Source organism: Culex pipiens, chromosome 2 (genome assembly GCF_016801865.2).
Source record: "Culex pipiens pallens isolate TS chromosome 2, TS_CPP_V2, whole genome shotgun sequence".
NCBI lineage: Eukaryota > Metazoa > Arthropoda > Insecta > Diptera > Culicidae > Culex > Culex pipiens.
In genome coordinates, this window is record NC_068938.1 from 161,692,434 (window position 1) to 161,717,433 (window position 25,000).

Here is a 25,000-nt window from a genome sequence, read left to right on the forward strand (position 1 = left end):
GAACAAACCTTCCGAGATCACAGTCGTCTTCGCGTGCTCCCGGCCTACTTGATTTTCAACAGCAATGGCGAACATTGGCAAGATTTTTGCTTCCCGTGCCTGCGGCCTGGCCAAGGCGGCCAACTACAGCAACAATGTGCGCTTCTACTGCTGCGGTAAGTTTAATTGTCATGGCAACATGATGTAAGACGGGGTGGCCAAGCTGGGATTGTGCGCCTGCTCGGGAGATCTAATCATTGAGCAGTTTGATTTGCTGCACCTAGCTAAGCTGTTTATTTAATTCACTTTTTATTGATTACGTAACCAAACTTGGAACTCGTCTCGCGTAGCTGCTACGTAGCAACACGCACAGATAAAGAAGTCAGGATATGTTGTGGCAAGTTCTGTAGCGTACAGCGTAGCTCCAAAGTGTTCGTACACCGTAGTTACGCAATCCGTTTTGATCCTTTCAGCTTCCCCGAAGGCGTTCGAGTTCATCAAGACCGAGCTGGTGGGTGAGAAGAAGAACGTCGCCCTGATCACGCTGAACCGCCCCAAGGCCCTGAACGCCCTCTGCAATGGGCTGATGAGCGAGGTTAGCCAGGCGCTGGACCAGTTCGAAGCCGACAGCACCGTCGGAGCGATCGTCATCACCGGCAGCGAGAAGGCGTTCGCGGCGGGAGCCGACATCAAGGAGATGCAGCCAAACACCTACGCCAAGTGCATCATGGGTAACTTCCTGAACAACTGGACGCGCGTCGCCCAGGCCCAAAAGCCGGTGATCGCCGCCGTCAACGGATACGCCCTCGGCGGTGGGTGCGAATTCGCCATGATGTGCGACATCATCTACGCCGGCGACAAGGCCAAGTTCGGCCAGCCCGAGATTGCCCTCGGAACGATTCCCGGAGCCGGCGGTTCCCAGCGCACCACCCGCGTCATGGGCAAGTCCAAGGCCATGGAGATGTGTCTCACCGGAAACATGATAAACGCTGAGGAAGCGGAACGCTCCGGGCTCGTTAGCAAGGTCTTCCCCGCCGATAAGGTCGTTGGGGAAGCCATCAAGCTGGGCGAGAAGATCTCCACCTTCTCCCCGCTGATCGTGCAGCTGTGCAAGGAAGCGGTCAACACGGCGTACGAAACCACCCTCCACGAGGGACTCAAGTTCGAGCGTCGCCACTTCCACGCTACCTTCTCGACCAAGGATCGCCAGGAGGGTATGACCGCGTTCGTTGAGAAGCGTGCGCCCAAGTTCACCAGCGAATAAATGATATCGGGACCGGAAATAAAAACAATGACGGGGTATTGGGATCGACCCGCACAGTACTGTTGAGGTCGAACCGAGAGCATTTGATGCATTTATTAATCTTTAGAAGATTTGCTTGATATGCAAAGCAATTTGTTGTATAACACCAGTGAGGAATAAAACTGTCTATTTTGTCTATTGAATCTCGTGCTTTTGTTTTTTTTATCGTCCATTTCCATGCTTAATAACTAAATCTCTCGGACAAGAAGGTGCTAATAAGTGCTCGCCAACTAGGATCTTGAAATATATTGAATTGAGATTTGATTCAGTGTTTTTCCATTTCTTCCAAAGAAAGGTAACGTTTTACATTTTACAAAAAAATGAAATTGCACTAAATCTTTTCGAATAACTCCTCTCATTGATCTTACAAGATTATATTAAAAAAGTCATTGCCATCAAGCAACAATGTTCAAGCAATAATGTGAAGCTGTCCATCATTTTCGCAATTCGCAATTCGCAATTTTCAGTGTAAGAACGGGCCTTGACCGATCTTATGCACCAGGTTCCCAACGAACACGCACTGCCCTTACACCTACATCTCACCCTTGCTCTGAGTCAGTACGAGCAGCACGCTAGAACACGCTTTGAGTGTTCGTGCCAGGCATGCACACCTTCTTTTCCGGTTACGCATTTTAACTCGGCCGGGGGTGGTACATTACGTAGGGTTTGATGTAAGTATAAGCGCCTAACCATTTATAGTGTGCCTATCAACTTTCATTAAAGCAAAAACTGTTTTATTTTTAGTTTGAATTCAAAAACTAGTTGTTATTTTACTGTGTTTTGTTTTCTCCTGAAATCTTTCCTAGTGTTGAGTCGTGTTTTTATGTTGCTATTTCTTTTGTCGCGGTGTTTTGTTACAACTTTTGGTCCTAAGCATGTTATTAAAAAGTTTACCAAAAGTACAATAACGTTGTGTGTGACTTTGATCATTCAATATATTGAGTAAGGACTCAAACCTTACTTGTTTGAAGAAAAGGGCGTAGATTAAAACAATAGACAATAAAGGAAAGCAAACTACATAAAGTTCGATACTGAAAGAATAAGTGTATGTTGAAGGAAAGAAGAGTAAAAGCTGTATGAAGTAGATTAAAAATATAGGCAATAATTTATGAAAAAAAGCTATCTGATAAAGGATAAATAATATCATATAAGCTTAGTTAGCATTAATGACAACTTCAGGAGCCGATTGGGGATGTTAGGGAAAACACATAGCAGTTAAAACTGGCAAATAAAGTAGAGGAGACTTGACAGATAAGTGAAACAGGACTAAAGTAGTTGGAGATAAGAAGAAGAGATACTCCGAGTTGCGATGTTCTAGGTACATCCACAACAGTTCGTTCAACATGCTGTGGATCAAAACAATACCTTCTACAATCACAAATTACTTCCCTTTCCCACATTGCCGCTTTATGATGTAGTCCATGCTCTGCAAAGAAAGGGATGTTAGTAAAATATAAACACTATAAAATATCGATACAGTTACTTTCGTGAACCTGAGTGCCTTCAGGGTTTCTAATGTTGTTGCTGTTGTCTCCAGTGTGATAATATCACTCCAAAGTGGTTGTCGTGGTGCAATCGTTCCTCAACCGCAGGCCCAGACACGACATGAAAATGGAAACAAACAAAAACAAAACAAAAAGATGCATTAGTATAAGAAAATGAGAGAAACGAAAGATCATGCAATCAAAATAAAATGGTGGATAGTAAACAGAAGCAGAATTAGAAAATCAGTTATACATAATAAAGAAATAGAAGATAGATAGTGGCTGAAAGTGGAAAGAAGAGAAACCCCGTATTGCGATGTATCAGGTACATCCACAACAGTTAACTCAACATGCTGTGAATCAAAACAATACCGTCTACAATCTTCCCTTCCCACATTGCGCATCCCTTTCTTTTGGCCGTCTCTACTCTGACCCTCGCTGGTCAAAGGTTTACGAGTTCGTTTCCACAGGCCACCAGCAAGGTCACGTGTTGTCATCATGATGACGAAACCAAGCCAACGTGGAGGTAAGAAAATGGGTAACTTGCAAGGAACCAGAGCAGCTGTTTTGACCAGGGTCTAGGTCAGCTAACAGCACTACGGGTGTAGTTCCGCTCCTTCCAGGATGTTCCTCACCGGGTGTCAACCGAAAAGGTATCATTTCACCCTTGGCCTGCAATAATGTGAAGCTGTCCATCATTTTCTAGGAAAATTGATCATCATCAAAAAATGCTCTGTATTTCATTCAATTTAACGAATTTATACACCAAAATGCATATTATGCCGTTTGAAGGACTGTGATGTTTTAATGCAATTTTAATTTGCTCTATGCCTATATTGGCCACAGGGTGGTTATTAAGTACGAGGATTCCTTCTGAAACCGATTCCCCTGACGATCCGGATAGTGACCACCCTGTGACCAATAGAGGCAAAGAGCAATTTTGTATTCTCAGATAGCTTGCTCATTGAAAAATATTTAGTTTGAGCCGTTGCAAGACGTGTTTTGAACAAAACAGGCAAATGGCCATTTTTACAGGTTCCCTGGGGGATCTCCTGAAAGGTTCCGAAAGTGGCCACAATTGAAGATTCTTCAAATAATGTATCCGAAAAGCATTTTGAAGTTTGAGCCGTCGTAAGACGAATTCCGACTGAAATCAAAAATATGCCATATAAGGAACCTAATCCGGGTCTTTTTATTTACGGAAATGGCCATATTTCAGCGAATTTTCAACGGATTTTTATGCTCCATGTTGCATTCATCTGGTTGTTGCACTTTCAGGAAAAAATATAATTAAGTAAAAATCTCTTCTCAAAATTCCTGATACAGTCCCGGAAAATCCGGAACATCTCCGGTAGCCATGGACCATTAGCTTGTTCCAGTACATATTCAAAAACAAGAATAATTTTCCTTTTAAATGCTTCTTGAATCATCAAAATCGGTTAAATTTTCGCAGAAATTAAAGGATTCCTAGAGTTTTTTTTAAAGAGGTCCTATAAGCTATTGTTTTTCATATGTTAATAGGACCTTTAAAAAAACTCTGGATTTGGCTTTTGACAAAAAATTAATGTCCCGATTATTTTGTCCAACCCTTGCATATAAATAAATCTTTTGAAGTATTGAAACAATACGAATATCATTGGTTCAAATAAATTTATGTTACCGTAAACCAGGGTGACTGATAGGATTTCAATTTGTTTTTGGAATATTTTCCAACAGGTAAGGTTTTTATCAAGATTATTATTATAAAAACATGTTTGGGTAGGCCACACAAAGTCCATGCACTGTTTTGGAAAAAAAAGATTTTTCAATAGTGTTTAAAAAAATAGTTACGTTAAAAATTCTTAGTTTAAATTCCTGGGTGACTTTGATAGTCATAGTTTTTATTGTAAAAATCATATTTAAGATGTTCAAACTTTATGTATACGTTAAATGTACCATCACTTAAGTAGCTGATATAGTTTTTAAGAATAAAAAATCAATGTTTATATTTAGTCAACTAAGTTTATACGCTTTTTAACAAAACACATATAAATTTTAGGTAAAATTGTCAAAAAGTCAGAATTTGGCCTGAAATCTGTTAAAACTAGTTTTTTTTATAAAATTATCGATTTGTATTGCATTTTATACTGAATTTGAAGCACGAATCACAAGTTTTAACATTTTACATGAAATTTGTTCAATTGAAATTGCTTATAAATTTGTAGATTTTTCCTAATTGTGTTTCAAAAACACATATTATTTGTTATTTTTATTATTTACAAACTTATTTAACCTTCTCCTAGTGGAAAATTGTCCAAGGAATCCGAAAATGCATTACGTTTCCGATTCAAAATAATGTTCATTGAAAAAATCATGCCATTTGAGAAGTTTAAAATAATGACATTCATCAACATTTTTTTAACTATAGTTAACTGACTTTTTAAACTTTTAAAAATTTTATGAAAAGTTCTTCTTGAGGTACTTTGAACACTTCTCTACTACAGTCAGTATGACTCTAAACCATTCCGTAAGTATTTTAATTGTACTCTTCATTTTGCGGAAAACTCGCGAACCTATCAAAGGCTATCAATGTCACCCCGTTTTACGGTATTTAAAATAAGTTAGATTTTTCTGCGTGTAATGATTGTAAGACAAGTGTTTTGGTGTGTGCATTTCATAAGACTTTTCTTTGTTGAAATGTTGAACCAAGAATGGGCATTACAATTTTCGATTTTGTTTTTTTTTTCAATTTTGCGTAGAACGACAGCATGCCGTTGCTTGTGTGCTTTTTTGTGACAACGACAATTTTGGTCGAATGTGAGTTAATGAACTCAACAAACCCTACAAGATGCTTCACCCCGATTTTGGAAATCCACATCTGTTTCCCGCAATACACACTTGTGACCTAGACCAATTTCTCATGAAAATGATTGTGCGAACTTGTCACACGTCATACAAATTGTTGCAAAATGCGGATTTCCTTAAACGTTCAATTTAATTTTTTTATATAAATTTCCTTTAAACAATGCTATCTTCTGTGTTTGGAAATCCTGCTTATAAGTCGGCTAAACTGTTGATTTGAACTTATTTTTGTTTGTATGGAAATTGTGTGCACAGATGTGACCTTGGATGTGAGACGTCGTACATTTTTCACTTTAAAAACACACTTGTGACACATGCTTTTCAGATTTTTGTTAACATAATTTACTCTTTCAACTGGTTAAACGAAATTAGTTAAAAGTTGGAGCGTTTCTTTAGCGATAGTATAAAAACCTGTTGTTTCAAAAAGTTGTACGCTATCATTAACAGTTTTGATGATGATGATGATGGTCCCACCTCTTACCCCTACAAAGGTTTGAGCTGGACGAGTTATCGTTATGATATTTTGTTTGAACATTTAAATCAGTAATGCAAAAAAAACGAGCTGATTTTCAAAGCAAATATAAATTAGCCTTTCAATTAACTCCGTCATTACAGTTACTATCGTAGATTACTAATTGATAGGCCTGTAACTGTATCAGCTTCAAGGAATCGCATTTGGTACTAGCTACTGTTCGGAACACATATAGTTTTACTTGTGTCTATCTGAACTGGGTTCCTACTAAGTGACAAGTTAACAATGACATTGCCCGAAATCGTACCCTACTGTTTTACCTGACAGAGTGTACGTAACGAGTTTTGCCCGAAGACATGTACTTTTCGAAACCCTATCTTTCGACCGCCAAAACCTACTAAACTAGCTTTCCCTATAGCCTTCCGAGCTCTCCTGTCTTCAGAGCAACTACCAATTTTTATCATACTCAGTAAGAAACATTTACTTTCATCATCGTCAACTTAAGAGGCACATTATATTTGCATATCGCGCGCGATTCTCAAACCTTTGTAGACTTCTCATTTTTTTTTTAAACTCTAATTTTAAACAACTTTAAAAAAAAAAAAATCCATCATCATCATGTGGTCATACTGAGCAATTTACTTGTGCATTCGTTTTAGAATTCCGTCAATATATAATTATATGAAGTCAAACTTAAAATACTAATTTAATGTGCGAGCAACACCGTCTTTTGAACTCTGCTATTGTCGTTGACTGTTTAATTTGTCTTGGCATCGAGTTAAAAATATTCACACCTTTATAAAACAATGAATTTTGTGCAGCTCCAAATAAAAAGTTTGGAGTGCGTGGTTCATCTGCATTTCTTGTGAAATGATCATGAAGATCACTACCTCGTAAAATTCGATCACATAAATATCTAGGCAACAAACCATTTATTAGTTTAAACACAAAAATCATAGTGGAAAAAATTATTCTTTGCTTCACAGATAGCCATTGCAGTGCATTTAACATCCATGCCGAAGAAGTAAATCTGTTACATTTTAAAATTAAACGCATTATTTTATTTTGCAAGCGTTGAAGCCTAGATAGCTGTGTTTCATTTGCCAAGAATATTATCGATGAACAAAAGTCTAAGTGTGGTGAGATTATAGATTTATAAAGTTGAATTTTGCTCTGAAAGTTAAGATCATTTTTTAGTCGGCACATAACTCCATACTTTTTAGCAATTTTTTTAATTGTATTATCAATATGAATATTAAATTTTAAGTTTTCGTCAATAGTAACCCCAAGATATTTTATTGAAATCACCCGATCTATTTGCTCCCCATCAATTGCAATATGTGCATCATGCATGTTTTGATGTCGTGATGAAATAATCATGTATTTTGTTTTATTTATATTTAATTTCAACTGTTTGAATTTTAGCCATTTGGAAAGAGCATCTAAATCTTCATTCAAGTTCAATACAGCTTCGACTGGATTTTTTGCTGCTACAAAAATAACAGTGTCATCCGCAAAAAGATTAATGTCACAATGTTTCAAAACTAGTTTCATATCATTAATATACATTATAAACAAAATGGGCCCTAAAACACTTCCCTGAGGAACACCAAGGTTGTTTTCCCTAGTTTCTGATATAGCATCATTAAAAATTGTACGTTGAGTTCTCAAATTTAAATAATTTTTAAACCATTCAAAAGCTGCACCCCCGATACCAAAATTTTGAAGTGTCTTTAATAATAAAGGCCTGGAAATTGTCTCAAATGCCCGTTTCAAGTCCAAAAATACCGCCAGAGTGGAGTTTCTGTCCTCAAAAAATTCTTTCCATTTTGCTAAAACCAAATTTAAAGCAGTTTCACAAGAGTGGCCTTCGCGATATCCTGATTGTTCTGGTATTAATAATTTGTTTATGTTCAAGTATTCCAGCAATTGAGCTTTCACGACTGTTTCTAGAATTTTTTCCAACGTATGTAACATGTTGATAGGGCGAAACTCTTCAGATTTTTTTGTACCAGCAACTTTTTGAATCGGTATAACTAAAGATTCTTTCCAGACTGTTGGAACTTGACCCGATAAAAGTGATACATTTATTATTTCAAGCAAAGTGTAACCAATGACATGAAAACAGTCTTTCAATACTTTTGCATTTATGTTATCGATCCCTGCTGAGCTTCCTAAATCAAAAACAATCTTTTTAAGTTCAACATAAGTTACGGGATTAAAGATTTCTAGTCTGCAGTTTCTATTCGTCATATTCCTAATTCCAACAGGTTCATCAGTCCTTTCTATGCTCTCATTTATTTCAACAACACTCTCAATGAAATAATCATTAAATTTACTGGCAATAACATCATCAGAACATTCTTCAATATCTCCAAAAAGAATAGTTCTTGGAAGACTGTCTTTGGATTTCATTAATTTTTTCAATATTTTCCATAGTTCTTTACTGTTATTTTTATTTTGTTCTATATTGTTTTGAATGTGAGTACTTCTAGTTGTTTTTAAACTTTTCGTATACCTGTTTCTTGCAACTGTGTATTTTTTCCAATGTCTAGTATTATTTGTTCGACAGAATTTCTTGTAAAGTTTATCTCTTTTTTGTTTCAATCTCATAAGTTCTCCATTATACCAACTGTTCGAATCTTTCTTGTTTATGTACTGCGTAGTTACTAATTCGTTTGTACAATTTTTCAAAGTATTCGTCAATATTCTTGATTTGAGGTCGAGTTCTCCAGTTAATGTCCTAAAATTTACACGTCTTTCCAAAAGATCGCACAAAGCTGAAGGTGTATAGTTTTTCCAAGATTTAATTTTAATACGGTCTTCCGGAGATTCCAAATCATAATCTGAGATCGTAATAACCAGTGTTTCGTGGTCTGTTATTTTCCATTCACTTTTAACGACAGCTTTAACGCAATCGATGTTGGAGAAAACGCAGTCAATCATTGTTCTACTATTTCTCGTTATTCTTGTGAAAGCAGTTACTTTTTGTGTTAAACCTAAATATTCTGTAAGACTCTTTAGATGTATAGAATTCTGCTCATCGAGCCAATTTATATTAAAATCACCTGCTATCAAATTAAATTTACTCATATCTAAGAAACTTTCCAACCAATTTTCTAAAATTTTAATGAATCGCTGGTCACTAGAACTTGGCGAATGATACAAAACTCCATAATTACCTGATTTCAGGCCTTTTTCAACTGTAATGCCCAAAAACCAGTTATTTTCAGAAAACTCGTTTAAGCACACTTTAAGATAAATAGATTCTTTATAATAAATAGCAACTCCTCCAGTATGCCTAGAGTGTGACAAACAAAATACAACTTTATAACCTGGAATGGAATATTGATCGAATGCTTCCGGTTCAGTAATATGCGTTTCAGAAAGTAATACTAAAAGAGGTTGCGAACTTTCCACTAACTGCCGTAATGATACGTAATTTGTGGTCAGTCCAGCAATATTCAAATAGATTATATCTGTAGCATTTACTTTTCTGAAAGCATTTGATTGCTATTCACTCTCGTACAAACGATCCCTTTTAATTGCAGCCAGGTGTCTAAAAACTGGACATTTTGAACTAAATGCAGCATGATTTACATCAAGATTCATTTTTTGCTCCTTATTCTTTTTCAAACAATTAACACATTTCATTACAGTTGAAGTACACTCCGCAGTCTTATGGGATTCACTACATTTTGAACAAGTTTCGCTGTTAGTACATTTTGTGCTCATGTGGCCAAATTCTCCACACTTAAAACATCTCAGGACCTTAATAGCCTCAAAAACTGAACATCTATCAAATCCTATGTTGACTTTTCCAGCCGTTAACAATGCGTCAAAAGTATCATTATTAACTTCAATTATTATACTAAATTTATTGTATTTAATGCGTGGATTTTCGTAAGAAGATATGACCTTTACATGTTCAATAAAAATATCGTCATTCTGTGTGGTCAATAACTCAACAAAATCTTCAGGAGCATACTTTTCACTCATCCCAACAATTTTCATCTTAGGTAGGCCAGTCGAAACAATTGCAGTATAATTTGTACCAAGTCTGTTTTCAATGTCACTAATTACTTTAGAAAGATTTTCCCCTGGCGCGCATTGGGCAATAATGGAACCATCCCTGCCATTTTTTAAGTTATTTATTTTATGCAATTTAGGATCAAGGTTACATTTCAAAAAAGTCCTTGTTTGGTCATTACTTTGATTTGTTTCGTTAGGTTTAATAACAATTTTTGGACGATGAACACGTAATTTTTTATTTTGAAGACCATTTTTAATTTCTGTATTTCCTTTTAAAATCTCCGCAAAAGTTGGCGTTTCAAAAACGTTGTCCTTTTCTTCATCGTCAACTAACATCGGTTCTAAATCATCGGTATCAACGGCACGTCTTTTACTACCGGGGAGCCCGTCGGATTCTGAATGGGTTCCTCTTTTTCTTATTACTTTTACTATTCTTTCATTTTTGCTTTTTTGTGAATTCGATTTTATTGCTTTTTCAATTTCAGTGGCCACACTGCTTTCTACAATCGTTTTGATATTTTTCTGAAACATTTCACTGCATGACATCATTACATCTTCTAACCCTTTCTTGATAGCTTCGTCGATTCGAGTAGCAATGCTTTCTTTAATGTCAGAGATGAAATCAGAAATGTCAGAAAGGTTCTTCATTTCTTCTTTTATCTTCTTAACATTAATGAGAAGCTCCGTAATCTCAGCATCAACACCGCTATCAAGACACGGGTCGCACTTGTATTGCACATTTGGCTGGTCATTAATAGTTTTTGCCGCCGCTTTAGTCAAGGTAGTGCAAGAACGATGAAAAAACGCTCCACACTTCCCCGAACAAGGTACGGCATCTTCAAAACAAATTTTTTGCTCGCACTTGCCACACAAACTCATCTTGCGCTTTCGAGCACAACCGAGCTAGCCAAGCAATACAATAGCAGGGCACAAAAGACCCAAAAAAAGAAAAAAAACAGCTAACAGCAGCCGCCACCGAAATCGATAGCAAACCGTTGTTGCCGGTGAAAATAAAATTGATAATAATCAACTCGATAGTAACGATCGTTTTAAAACTTCTACTTATCCGTGTTGACAGCTTCTTATTTCACACATTAACAATATTTTGAACAAACTACTCGCACTTTAACATGCAAAATTTATAGGTTTTATCACAACACAGTACAAGTAAACTACTCTGTTTGACACAACAACAAAAACCTTTGAAAATATTTACCATCAAACTTTAAAAATAGTTCGAAATTAATAATAATGGTCGTATTACAAGATAGCACACAAGCGACGATGTATGGAATTACTGTACGATGCGTCCCCATTTAAATTTGCTTTTGTACTTTTTGGTATGGAGACGGATGGTTTTTCAGCTTTTAAATGCTTGATTTTAGTAGTGGACAATTGGGGCCACTGTTTTTAGCTATGGTTTTGCCCAATATTTTAAAATAGGCAAAGAACAATCTAATAAAAAAAAAGATTTTCGAAGTACTTATAAAACTGTTGTCCATATTCAGACTGTAAATACATATAAGCTAATTTGAAGCGAATTACTTATTTTTTCAATACAAATTGCATTTTATCAAACCGCAATTTCGCTGGCTGCAACACTTTCATGCCCACACCCCCCACCCCATGTTGGAGCAACGTGACACAAAAACGTATACGCGATGGTATACAATTTCGCCCCGCCTTGATTCCAGCAGTTTCGAGCGAGTCGCAATCCAGTGTGTTGTTGTGTGGTTACAGCGCTCAGCAGAGTCACAGTCCGTCTAAATCCGCTGGAGAAACGCAGCTGTGTGCAAGGCAAAATATTTTTGTCTGATAATAATTCGTCGTGTCGAACCCTCGGTGCCATCGTGGAGCTTTCCTCTCGATTAATTCACTTCAGGTAGAACACATCCCAAACTGCGTTGGTCCTCTGGCAGGGGAGCTCTAATCTCGTTTTCTTTTTTTGTTTTTTTTTTCCTCTTGAAATTTTGCAGAGTTTATTCCGCAGTAGAGTGGGTCTTGTGTGGAAAATAGTGTTGTATTTGCAGAGCGAAGAAAAAAATGGCTGATGGAGACAAAGATCTGGTCGCTGGCCGTCTTCCAGCAGGTGAGAGCAATGGGAACAAAAGAAGTTATTGTCTTAGCTAAAATATCCGTAAAATTGCAATAGAAAATCGAATACGTGCCAAATCGTTATCGCTTCAGCGATTTCGAACGCCTTTGAAGAACTTGTTCAAGTTCACATCGAGCGAAGACGATCCGATGTTTTCTTGTTTTATGTCTTGACCACTTCAGACTAGTCCAATGTCTTTGTGGTGTTCCTCCAGTTCAGAGGCGAAATACACCTGTGCATGACAAACATGATGCAAACAATAATGGACATTGGCTCTAATTTATTCCAATTTTCCAGTGAAAGCCGGAGGAATGCGGATCGTGCAGCATAAAACCCCAAATGCGGACCGTCCCGGAAAGGACCCGGTGGAAGTGATTGGCCTGTCGGTGAGTAATGAGTATGCTTGCTTGCTCGTGTATTGTAATGTCGCACTTATACTGCACAATCGGTGTTTGGAATTGCGCAATAATTGAGGTTGCAGTGTAAATTAGAGATAATTACAAAGCTAGCGTATTTGTTTTTGCTTTGCTATCAAGAATCGATACTGCTGAGTCTTGTTTTATCAAATAATTTCACAATGTTTGAAAAACAAAAACTATTTTAAATTAATTAAAAAAATAAATAATGTGGATTAAATATATTTTTCAAGAGTTTGACTTTTTCGTTTTGAAATCTTCTCTCAAAAATAAGCGACAAAGGTATCGAAACTTAAACTTTTTTTTGGAAGCTGTTCTTGAAAAATTTAAATGTCTGAAAATATTTTTATCGGATTCCACGGACAATTTAACATAACGTACTAAAAAATGGGAGGAGTTCATTATCAGGATTCTGAGATATGATTTTTTGAAAATAAAATTCGTGTTTTTCGACGCGCCGCGCAAAAATGAGAAAATGATGAAAACGGGAAAAAATCTACTTTTTTCACTCAAACTGCGATTACATAAAAATTTCAGCTATGACCTATACAAATCAAATCAAATTTTGAACAAAGGAGGCTGAATAAGCAAACAAGTAAAAACGTCAAGAAACAAAAAAAGACAAGACGAAGTTTGTCGGGTTTAGCTTGTTTAAAATAGATTTTCCTGTGTTTGTTCTATTTGTTGGAAGATTAAATTATATTTAATGCATATTTAGGCCGTTGCCAATTTTTTTTCAAAATCGGTTCGAAAAATCAGGGGGCAAAAAAATTATTTTTTCAAAAAACTTCAAAATGTTAAAGGATATAGACTGCCCATGATCGCATAAATGTCCCATATGCATTTTCATCGTTTTTGAGTAAATGATGCAGTTTGGTTAAGAATCGTGTGCTCTTTCAGAAAAGCCTATAACATCCAGTACTTTGTTCTAGAAATCAGGAGGAAATCCAGTTTTTCACGAATACCCAACACGTAGCCTTATGCGTGGGACAAATGCGTTTTTCGCAGCTTGCTGTTTTTGCATATGGGACATTTATGCCAGGGTGGCCACCAGATTTCGATTTTCAATTTCCCGGTTTTTTCCCGGTTTTCTTCCGAGACTAGAAGGAATTTTCCGGAATGTTTTTAAACCAAATTACAATGTTTTTTAGGCTAACGTTGGTATCAACATACTTTTGGAACGCATACATTTGGTTAAAAGTTTGAGTTCCTCAAGAAAGCTTTCTAATATCTTGAGTACAAAGTAAGTAAGATGAAAACGAAGCCGTTTTTATCTGTTTCCAATCCAAACCTCTTATTCCCCTAATGATTGGGATTTTTCATCATCATGCTCTATAGCAGGGGTGCTCAAAGTTTTTGGAGGCCGGGCCAATTTTGGAGCCCAAATGATCTTGCGGGCCAAATTTACAAAATAAATTATTTAAAAAAAATCACGTTGAAGTTTTTTTGATTTTCAGATATTTTAAGAACATTTTCGTGAATAAAAAATAATAGGAATTACAAAATGACACTTTTTTCTCAATATTGTTGATTTTTTGTTTTAGGCATTAGAAAAAAAAAATAGTTGAATGTACGTGTGTTTTCATTATCATATTTTGTATATTTCGAAAATGGTGGCATGTAATCTGAACAATATATGTAACAGCGTTATTTTATTTTTAATTATTCTATTATTGAAATCATTATTTCCTGTAAAAATTAGATTCGACGAAAAAAAAGCCGGAAACACGTATCTATCGAATATTCATTAAAACCAAATTATTTTTTAGTATACACCCGAATATGCTCAAATTTATCATTAAAGCTGAAGCATGCATTTTCAATCAGCTGATTGCACTAATGTTTCCATTGACATTTTGATGCTTTTGAAAAAAAAAAAATAATTATCACAGATTTTACCTTAGTCAAAATAGAACATTTTATAAATATTTCCAAAATTTGTTGATGTTTCACTCAAATTGTTTTGATTTTTAATATAATTGAACAAAATGTTTGTGTCGTAAAATCGGGTTCAAAATATTAATAATTCATTATTTTTTACTAACCAAAAAAAAATTTAATTTGAAAAGCATCAATCACTTTACAAGTCAACGGGCCATTTTACATGATCTTTCAAAATGGGTCCGCGGGCCACAAAAAATAACCTCGCGGGCCACGTTTGGCCCGCGGGCCTTACTTTGGTCACCCCTGCTCTATAGATTTTACAAATAAAAAATAAAAAAAACGTTTTTATTTTTTAGAATAACATAAATTATTATAAGAAAGCAGGAAATGGCATTTACAATGTATTAATTTTGTAGAAAAGATTTTCAAAAATACATTGTTATTAACATTTATATAAAGTCTCGTAAAGTTTCTTTGAAAAAAAAACTTTGTGTATTCAAGAAGAACGGTTATTCCAAGAATTATCTATATCTGTAAATTAATTATTATTTTTTGGCTAAAACTATGTGAGTACTTTCTTTTTATAACCACAAAAATATGTTTGAATCATTAGTGCAAACAAAAATGTAATATCACACTTTGGCAGCAGTGCAGGAAAAGTTCCATACAAATATAAAAAATCGGTAGTTTGAAACTTTTTTTATCGATTTAGTACCTTCGGTTAGTTTGTCTGTATTGATGAGATAAATTTTCGAAAATAATTTCAATTTAAAAAAACTGTCTTAAAACCCCAAAACACAAAATGTTAAAAATCATAAAAAATGACCGTGCTGCGATTTTTTCAACAACACATAAGGCTGGTACAAATTTTATTTAAAGTTTTTGTCCCTTCAAAGTTGCTCGAAAAATCAGGGGACAAAAAAATATTTTTTTTCAGAAAACATCTAAATTTCAATGGAAAATTAAGTGCAATCATCTGAAATCTATTTGAAATTCACTCCCTTACGTTTGGAATCATTTTTAAGCATGTTTGGGTTGATTTAATAATCTTTTGAATTTTTTTTAAATTTTTGGTCTTTAATATCGCAAAACGTTTTTTTTCGTAAAATTTTTTTTTTTCGTCAAATTTTACATTTTTTGAAGACTTATGATTGCAAAACAACTGAACTAGTGTAAAATGCATTTTAAAACACTTTTTGCATTCAAATGTTGAGACTATGGCTTGTTCTTTAAATTTTTATATTTTATATTTTTATCTCTCATATTTTATTTTATTTTTTTATAGTTTTTGGAACAGAGATTTTTGATACTGCCCAAACTTTAAACATGCTATTTAATAGTACTTTTAAGAAGTTGTAGCTATTTTCAATAAAAAAATAATTCTATTCTATCTTTATAAAATCGAATGGTCTTTTCCTGTTTTCTTTGGAAGAAAAATTTTTATCCTTAAATAAAAAAAAATCCTGATTTTAATTTTATGCAAAGCTAATATTTTAGCAAAGAAAGGTCGAATTGACAATATCCAAATTTTGACACATAAGATTTTTTTACAAATATTTTGAATGTTTTTAATTAAATGGTAGTTGGCACAATTTACAAATTTGAAACAAGTATTCGTAGAAAAAAACAAAAAGATAAAACTCTAAAACGGCGCACTTTACTTTAAATTCTTAAAATTTCTTGACGAATGCAAATTATAGGTTTATCATTCAAATATTTTGTAAAACATTTTCAGATTGGTCAAAAATAATTTGCCCGTAAATCACTGCATCTTAAATATGGTTGATAGATTTTTTGCGTCACGACAATTTGTTTTTTTTTCTCTTAATTTTTTTGTTTGGGACAAATGTCCGCCCCTGTGTGGTGCGAGCTCTGTCGCCGTTTTCACACCAGCTCAAACTGTCAAAATTGCACCAGCGTTTCCAGGCTTTCAACGCTCATGGTATGGCAGATTTTCAAATCAAAATATATTTTTTCAAAGTTTTTTTTTTTCAATTTTATTAGGCTTTTAATGAATTTTATACTTATAAATTGGAAGTTGTCAGATTTGTTTATGTCAAGCTTCGTGTGTGTACCGGGTTCGAGTTAGCTTTGAGCTATTCAGTTTGACAATTCTAAACCGACCAAAGAGATTGTTTGAAAAAATCGTTGTTTTGTGAGTTATTTTAATTTTGTTTAGTCTTTTGTAATTTGTGAATCAAATCTGGATTTGTTTCAGATTATTGATGGCCGTGATCTGCGTTAAATGTGGTTTCAATTTTGCGAAATTCAATCAGTTGGAAATGGTGGACAAAAACAACAACTTTGTGAAAACATTTAAATATGATCATAAATAAGTTCATAGTTAATAAACGCAGGCCAAGGATTGATACCTAAGAGCATGCAATGGCACTGACCTTGTTGCGTGCTCTTCGGTTGACGTCCACGTAAGGAACATCCTGGAAGGAGCGCAACTAACTACATCCGTAGTTCTGTTAGATCACCCGAATTATCTTGATCAGAACAGTATAGCTCTGGTTCCTTGCAAGTGTCCTATTTTCTTACCTCCACGTTGGCTTGGTTTTCATGATGACCTAGCTGGTGGCCTGTGGAAACGGATCGTAAACCTTTGACCACCGCGGGTCAGAGTCGAGACGGCTAAAAGAAAGGGGCGCGACAATGAGGGAAAGGGAAGTAATTTGTGATTGTAGACGGTATTGTTTTGATTCGCAGTATGTTGAGTCAACTGCTGTGGATGTACCTGAAACATCGCACAACGGGGTTTCTCTTCTCTTCATTCTCAGCTACCACCTATCTCCTATTTTTATTTTGCTCTTCTGGTTCCCAATTCTTCACTGATTCTTCTATTTAATATCCAACATTTGATTTTAATTTTACTAACTTTTGATTCTCTTATCTCTCAAAGCTTTTCCACTCTTTTCTATCAATTGATAATGCTGTAACAAACTTTGTTTTGTTTTTTTTTTCTTAAAAAAAATATACTTTTCCTTAATGTACTAGTAATATCAAGTCTATTTATCATTCGCCTAATCTTTTTTGATTTTATTGCGAACTTATTTATTTGAATAATTCTAATTCTGAATTATCTGTCCTATAAATTATCATTACTATAATCTAAGCTTGTTTTGTATCTCTATTTATTAACTGTTGTCTAATATTACATCTAATACATCTAGCTTCTCATTTTTATTCTTCAAAATACGCTCATCATTTTCTTACTCGATTTTTATGAAAAAAATTCTCTTTTAATGTCTATTGTTTTCAATCTTCACCCTTTTTTCAAACAAGTGAGGTTTAAGCCCTTACTCAATTTATGGAATGGTTAAAGGATTAACACAAATATTACTATTGTACTTTTGGTAAACTTTTATAACATGCTTAGGACCAAAAATTGTAACAAAACACCGCGACAAAAGAAATAGCAACATATAAATACGACTCAACACTAGGAAAGATTTCAGGAGAAAAAATACACAGTAAAATAACAAATAGTTTTTGAATTGAAACTAAAAATAAAACAGTTTTTGCTTTAACGAAAGTTGACAGGCACACTATAAATGGTTAGGCGCTTATACTTACATCAAACCCTACTTAATGTACCACCCCCGGCCGAGTTAAAATGCGTAACCGGAAAAGAAGGTGTGCATGCCTGGCACGAACACTCAAAGCGTGTTCTAGCGTGTTGCTCGTACTGACTCAGAGCAAGGGTGAGATGTAGGTGTAAGGGCAGTGCGTGTTCGTCGGGAACCTGGTGCATAAGATCGGTCAAGGCCCGTTCTTACACTGAAAATTGCGAATTGCGAATTGCGAATTGCGAAATAAGTTCATAGTTAATAAATTCAGCCCCTTTAAAAAAACAAAAAAATATGATAAAATTAACATGATATCACTTCAATATCTGGCATACCATAATTTTGTATGTACGTTGACCATAACTGACAGCTCGCACGACCTAGGTCCGCCCTTACGGGGTTTTTCTTCCGGACCCCCTGTGACCGCTCGTGGTACCCCCAGGGGTACATGTACCCCAGGTTGAGAACCGATGCTGTAGAAAAAAAATGCTTTTTAAAAAAAAAACAAATCCGCCAAGTAAAAATATCATGGGATACAACGGAAAAAACATCCATAGCCAAGAAGCATGAGTCTATTACACAAATTCAAACATAGTTTTCGCGAATTCTTCATTTAGAATAACAGGAATAATATTCTATTTTAGAAAAGAACATATCGAATGCATTTAAGAGGCTTTTGTCAAATTTTAAGTAATCTTACAATATTTTCCCGGTTTGTCAGTCGAATTCCCGAGTTTTTCCCGGTTTTCTCCCGGTGGATACAAATCCCGGTTTTTTCCCGGTTTTCCCGGTTTTTTCCCGAGGTGGCCACCCTGATTTATGCAAACATGGGCAGTAGAAGCCTAACCAACTGAATACAATTAGAAATGCATTTTCCTGCATTTAAAATCATGTTTAGCATGTCTGGGATCGATAAAAAACAGTTTCAATTTTAGTGGAATTCCAATGTACAGCACCGCAAAAATTTTTTTTTTCGGCGAAAAAAAATCTCTGCGTTAATTGGATATTTTGAAAACTAATGATTGCAAAACAACTGGGCAGGTGTAAAATGCACTTTAAAACACTTTTTTCATTTAAATGTTGAGACCATAGCTTGTTATTTAAATTTTTATATTTTTTTTATTTTTTTGTCACCACCCCCCCCCCCCTCCCTCGACTTTATAAAAAAAAAACTCCAGAGCCAAGTCCAAAGCTGTTCTATGAAAAATGAATTTTACAACACAACATTTCATAATTTGCAAAAAAGGGTGGTTTTTGCATGAAAACCTGCCATATTATATATTTTTTAGAAAAGTTCTGGGATAACCTTTCTTGTGGATTAAGAATTTTCAAGATCTGACCTATCTGAAATTACAAGCAATTTAAAAAATGGTCGGAGTTTACATAATATCAATCTATTTCCCCACAGTAGAGGGATGCCATTTTCCTCAAATACGGTGTCTGTATAATCTTGACAAAAAGTCTGTAGGTAGTCTGTTTTTTTTTACTCATCACTTATTTTTATTAGGAACTCTCAGGTGCTGCGATCATGTATACCTTATAAGGGGCGATCCATAAACCATGTGGACACTTTAGGGGGGTTGGAATCACTCTATAAATGAGAGGAAGGCATCAACCACCTAAAGGTGGATTAAGTAACGTTTTTTTAAACATTTCTGTTTGCCAAGAACCAATGTCAATTTTTAAACATTATTGGGTGAAGTTTTAGTTTGGTTTTTGATCAACAATTTAAAAGAAAAATGAAGTTAGTTTTATTCATAAGACATTTTTGAAGAAAGGAAATGTTTGTTTGACATAGTCTAATACCTGCTTCACAAGACTTTCTAGCATGCTTCCATAAAACTGGCTGCGTTTGTGTTAGATTAGATTATATTTTCGGTAAGATTGGACCCCCACAACACTTGAATTTGTTGTTTGTTTTAGCGTTGCTGTACACCAGAATTTCATTAAAAAAAAAAACAAAATATGTTTAAACCAACCAAAAACATGATAAAGATGATTACCAATGCAGAAAAATTTGATTGTTTTCAGTTGATTTTTACATAACAAATTTGGAAGTTTCTTGAAATTTTTTTTCACGCTGATTTTTCGAACCAATTTGAAGGGGAGAGGGGGGGGGGGGGGGGGAAGAAGGGCGACATAAACTTTGAACAATATTTGCAACGACCTTATTGAAAAAAATAACTTTTACACTTTTTGAAAACAAAAAAATCCTGTAAAAATCACTAAAAAGTCAACAAATTTTCACTAAAAATATGTTTATAGTATCAGCCTTGTCAAAAATTTGGCATACAATGAGATGTATGAACTGATTTTTTTTTATTAAAATAAAATATTGACAGACAACAAATGAAAATTTCAATTGAAGAACAACAATTCTAAAGAATGGAACAGTTTTTGTATTTATTTTGAAAAAAAGATTTTGTAGCTTTTAATAACTTTACAAAAAACGATAAAATTTATTTTACTTCTTTTCAACTAATTTAACCAAAACTCCTCTATCTACCCCCCAGAACCCGGCCCCGAACGTCAACACCGGCGAGGTGGTGCAGAGTGCGACGGCCAGCAAGAACGCCGACCACTCGGTCGAGGCTAGCCAGGTGGCGCACGCCCAGAAACCCCCGGCGGCAATTCCCCAGCGCCCGGTCAACAACATCCAGCAGCCGCGAAAGTGTTGAACGGCTGGAGAACAACATTTTTATTGTCGAGTGGAGAGTATGCGCGCGTGGGTGTGCAATATGCTGATTACTAACATTTCGCGTAATTTGTGCATCACAGCATAATTGCGTTTTTTTATACTTCGGGATCTGTGAGTCGTTGGAGTTGTGTGCAAACAATTTTGTTGCTTTATATTTGGTTTTGGGAATTTAGTGCTAAAAGCTTTTTTTTCTATCTTAAACATTGTTTTAGTGAGAGGTCTCGTGCGGAAGCTGAGTCATGTTATTAAATAACGTTCAAAATTAATTGTCATAAAGTGGAAATTTTTAAACAGTAAATACAGAATAAATATAAAAGCTATTCATAATGTAGTTTTCTAAACGTTGCTGTCTCTTCTTTGTTAATATCACATTCCTGATTAAACGGTCAAGTCTACAAAGAAAATGATAAGAAACAGTTTCGCCAGCTCATTTCATCAGATTGCTGGTGAGCCACAGCTTTGTCTAAAATTAGCAACAACTTGCATTTTTTCTGTTTTGCAATTGCAGGTTGTTGTCCCAAACAATAGCAACTTGAACTTTTGCTAGGGACGGTGATATTTGAAAAAAATATTAGCTTCTAAATTAAGTCGTACAATTAACCAGTGTATTATAACAACGCTATCCAATAACCTCTCTATCTTATTACGACGTTAAAGTCTTTGACCATTTCAGCACCGATCTTGGCATGGATAACGTTTACTTCGGCCTGTGTGAGTGTCCGCTCCATGTGGCGGTACACAATTCGGAAGCAGAGACTAGACTTACCACTTTTTGGATGCTTAAACTTGTCGATCAGCGTTACCTATAAAAAAACGTAATTTGTTAGTTTGAGTTCCAACGAAGACCCCAAATTTCGTTCTCACCTGCTCCACAACCTCCCCTCCCACGTTGCGCACCATGTCGTAAAAGTCGTTCACGGAAAACGTCTCGATGGACAGATCCTCCGGCAGCCAGAAGGACAAGTCGTTCACGCACTGCGGGTAAACCGAAATCGGTTTATACTTGACAATCTTGTCGTCCTTAAACTGGTTCAAAAAGCCACTGTCCGTGCTCCAGAACAGCCTAATGTCCGGGATGTCGAACAGAACCATCGCCAATCGCTCCAACCCCACGCCAAAAGCGTACGCAATCGAATTGTCCACTCCGGACCGCTCAAGAATCTCGTTCCGCGTAATGCCACAGCCAAGAATCTCAAGCCAGTTGTTGTTGAAGTAGATTTCCAGCTCCCACGAAGGTTGCGTAAAGGGGAAGTACGTCTCGACCCACCGGTACTGGATCTTGTCGCCAAACAGTTCCTTCACCATTCCCACCAGCGTTCGCTTCATTTCGTGCTCGCACAACTTGACCGCCTCCAGCGTGTGACAGGGCTGCTTCTGCTGATCTATGCAGGCCGAGATTGCGCTCGTATCCTGGCTGAGGTGGGTTTTGTACGAAGTCTCAAACACCTTTAGCTCGGGCGTTCGCTCGAACAGCTTATCCTGATGGATAATCCGCACTCCGTCCATCTGGTGAAACACCGGATAGTGAGTGCCGTCGATTTCATCCCTCCGGTAGACGTCTCCAACCACGAGGAAGTTGTCCAGCCCAGCTTGTATCAACTCAACCTGATGAGCCGTGGTGTGCGCCCTCAGCAGATGGTCCTTATTGATATAGTAGCAATCGCTCTTCGCCCTGCTCGGATGGTCTTTGGGAATCAGCAGGTTATCAAAGTTCTGTTCCGTCGTGACCACCGGAGGCAGATTATCGTACACACTAAAGAGTGGATTGCCGCGCGGACTCAGGTAGGCACCGTAAAAGTACTTGACAATCTTTTTGCGAATCGTACACAGCGGATGGTTATGCCGCAGGTGCAGATTCCGGTCCAGATGGGAAACGATCTTCGGCGTCAGGTTGGTCCACGCGTCCCGTTCGTACTGCTGCTGGTACAGGTCGATCGATTTTTCACTGATGTTGGCCTGGCTGGTCAGGAATCGTGGCTTCACCGCCAGCAGGGAGAAGGCTGGACGAACTTTAAGTATTTTAATAAACCACATTTTGGAAATTTACTTTTTTTTAAGAAGAATGCTAAAGATTCGAAAGTTTCATAACTTTCTCGCTTCGAATCAAAACAAATACCGTGAAACGTCAATGATATGGGAAAGGGCTAACTTCACGCTCACAAATTAATGACAAGAAACAGGGACGTATTCATCAAGACTTTTGCAACTTTTCCAAAAAAGAATTTTTTAATTAATTACGGAGCGGATTTGTTCAAATTAGCGAATCCGTATTTGCTATTGGGAACGACTGACAGCGGTCAAGACACAAAATAACGATCTCGGAAATTGACGACACAGATATCTTTGACGTTAAATTGAAAGATGTTAATGATGTTTAACCCTTAAAATTTAAACTATTCAACAGAAAATCCCGAGATTATTGCATATTCTGAAAGTACTCCTAATAAGCTACCTCTCCACCAAAAATGAGCAAAAGTTACTTCAGTAAAGTCCGTTTAATCATGACTTTAAATAAAGTAACATAAACAAAATCTCTGCCATCAGCAGTCCCTGTTTATATAGCCCTGTCAACCTGTCAAACAAAAGACTACATGAACCTCGTGACGAAAAAAAAGCAACATGAACAAAGTGCCATGTACATTCGGCGAAGAAAAACGAATCATAACAAAGCGTCCCCCTCAATGACAGCAGGGTGATATAGACGTTGGTGATTTCAAAAGCAGTTATGTTTGTTTTTCTCAAATAAAATTACAGAAATAAAGTTTTATTGAATTTGGATGATCAAGTATCAATAAAAGCAACGTTTTTCATCTTATTTTGCTTTTATATTAAAATGGGAATTGAAAATGGATGTTCAACATTCAAATGCGTTTTTCTCAAAACGCATAGTTTTTACATTATGCTTTTTGAAATGTTGGCATCGAAATATGATTGAAATGCTTATTTTTGTTGTAGTTTTCAAGAATATTGATAACAATATTAAAATGTTTTGGCACAAAATTCCATTGCCAAGTGCAATATTTTTTAAAAGTGCTAAGGAAAACTTTTAGTCAGAATAAAAAGATTTATCTGGATTTATATTGTTTAACAATCGCAGCAAAAATAAAGATTTTTTTTTTAATTTTGATAAAGCAAACGGGTTATTCAAAATTATTACCTGTATTTATTTTAATTTCAAAATGAGGTCAAACCAATGCCTTTATGTTTTAAATTGCTGCTCTTGGCCTACCATGCAATGTCTTCTTAAAAAATTAAAATTTTCCTGATCATAACACCTTAAAAAACAAATTTGCAGAAAATCAACAGCATCCAAAAATTTAAGAGAACGGGTGACAGGATTAAAATATATTTTTGGAATATTTCCCAAATAGTAGAGTTTTTTTCAAGACTATTATTTTTAAAACATGTATTATTGCGGGGTTGGCCACAAAAACTCCATGCACTATTTTAGAAAAATGTTTTTCAATAGTATTTAAAAAAAATGCGTTTAAAATTCTTATTTTGAATTCCGGGGTGACTTTGATAGTCATAGTTTTTCTTGTTGAAATCAGTTCTATGGTATTCAAATTTTATTTTTACCTCAAATGTATCATCATTAAGATGGCTGATATAGTTTTAAAGAAAAAAATCAATGTTTATATTTAGATAACCCACATTATAATCTATTTAACAATATAAATTTGAGGTAAAATTAAAAAGTTTTTTAAAACTAGTTTTGTTTACAAAATTATCGATTCATATTGCGATCGATTCAAGGCACGAATCAAAAGTTTTCACATTTAATATAAAATTTGTTCTACTGAGAATGCCTGTAAATTTGGAGATTTTTTTAAAATTATGTTTCAAAAACACATAATATTTATTTTTTCAAATTTATTTTACCTTCTCCTGCAAAATTGTCCAAAGAATCCGAAAATGCATTCCGTTTTCCGATATGAAATCATGTTCATTGAGAAAATCATGACAATTTGAGAATATTAAAATATTGCTGTTTATTAACATTTTCTTAATCATAGTTAACTCACTTTTTAAACTTTTCAAAATTTTATGAAAACTTCTCTACCACGGTCAGTATGATTGTATACCATTCCGTACGTATTTAATTTGTTCTCTTAATTTTGTGGAAAAATCTCAAACGTATCAAAGTCACCCCGTTTTACGGTACTCAAGAATACCTCGATGAGTGTTATTAATAATTAGTTGATTCAAGAGTTAGCTTCTTCT

At 35.5% G+C, this 25,000-nt stretch overlaps 4 protein-coding genes across 4 annotated transcripts in view; 2 read left to right on the top strand and 2 right to left on the bottom strand.

Moving 5' to 3' along the window:
• The window catches only part of LOC128093113 (probable enoyl-CoA hydratase, mitochondrial), a 204,992-nt gene extending 203,737 nt beyond the window's left edge, over positions 1–1,255 (top strand). Inside the window, exons 2-3 of the mRNA XM_052708829.1 lie at positions 24–155; positions 453–1,255. Of these exons, the coding sequence (XP_052564789.1) occupies positions 65–155; positions 453–1,243 (882 nt within the window). The 5' untranslated portion in view covers positions 24–64 and the 3' untranslated portion in view covers positions 1,244–1,255. The remainder of the gene's footprint in view (positions 1–23; positions 156–452) is intronic.
• Positions 1,256–9,565: 8,310 nt separating this feature from the next.
• Positions 9,566–11,288, bottom strand: LOC120430816 (uncharacterized). The gene has a single exon (XM_039595938.2). The coding sequence runs from the start codon at positions 10,988–10,990 to the stop codon at positions 9,593–9,595; it is 1,398 nt and encodes a 465-aa protein (XP_039451872.1). The 5' UTR covers positions 10,991–11,288; the 3' UTR covers positions 9,566–9,592.
• A 533-nt stretch (positions 11,289–11,821) lies between these two features.
• LOC128093045 (death-associated protein 1) lies at positions 11,822–21,107 on the top strand. Its single transcript, XM_052708487.1, has 4 exons — positions 11,822–11,993; positions 12,088–12,200; positions 12,504–12,592; positions 20,592–21,107. Exons 2-4 carry the CDS (start codon positions 12,155–12,157, stop codon positions 20,754–20,756), a joined length of 300 nt encoding a protein of 99 aa, XP_052564447.1. The 5' UTR covers positions 11,822–11,993; positions 12,088–12,154; the 3' UTR covers positions 20,757–21,107.
• A 260-nt stretch (positions 21,108–21,367) lies between these two features.
• LOC128092786 (probable phenylalanine--tRNA ligase, mitochondrial) lies at positions 21,368–22,903 on the bottom strand. The gene is made up of 2 exons (XM_052707460.1): positions 21,641–22,903; positions 21,368–21,579 (listed from the first exon to the last, which is right to left on the bottom strand). Exons 1-2 carry the CDS (start codon positions 22,808–22,810, stop codon positions 21,412–21,414), a joined length of 1,338 nt encoding a protein of 445 aa, XP_052563420.1. The 5' UTR covers positions 22,811–22,903; the 3' UTR covers positions 21,368–21,411.
• Between the last annotated feature and the right edge of the window lie 2,097 nt (positions 22,904–25,000).

Bases quoted from the DNA above. Each gene is read 5' to 3' on its own strand.
- LOC120430816 (XM_039595938.2), bottom strand. From the start codon at position 10,990: ATGAGTTTGTGTGGCAAGTGCGAGCAAAAAATTTGTTTTGAAGATGCC.
- LOC128093045 (XM_052708487.1), top strand. From the start codon at position 12,155: ATGGCTGATGGAGACAAAGATCTGGTCGCTGGCCGTCTTCCAGCAG. The intron at 12,201-12,503 runs GTGAGAGCAATG...CCAATTTTCCAG, and splicing joins CGCTGGCCGTCTTCCAGCAG to TGAAAGCCGGAGGAATGCGG. The intron at 12,593-20,591 runs GTGAGTAATGAG...TCTACCCCCCAG, and splicing joins TGGAAGTGATTGGCCTGTCG to AACCCGGCCCCGAACGTCAA.
- LOC128092786 (XM_052707460.1), bottom strand. From the start codon at position 22,810: ATGTGGTTTATTAAAATACTTAAAGTTCGTCCAGCCTTCTCCCTGCTG. The intron at 21,580-21,640 runs GTGAGAACGAAA...GTTTTTTTATAG, and splicing joins GAGGGGAGGTTGTGGAGCAG to GTAACGCTGATCGACAAGTT.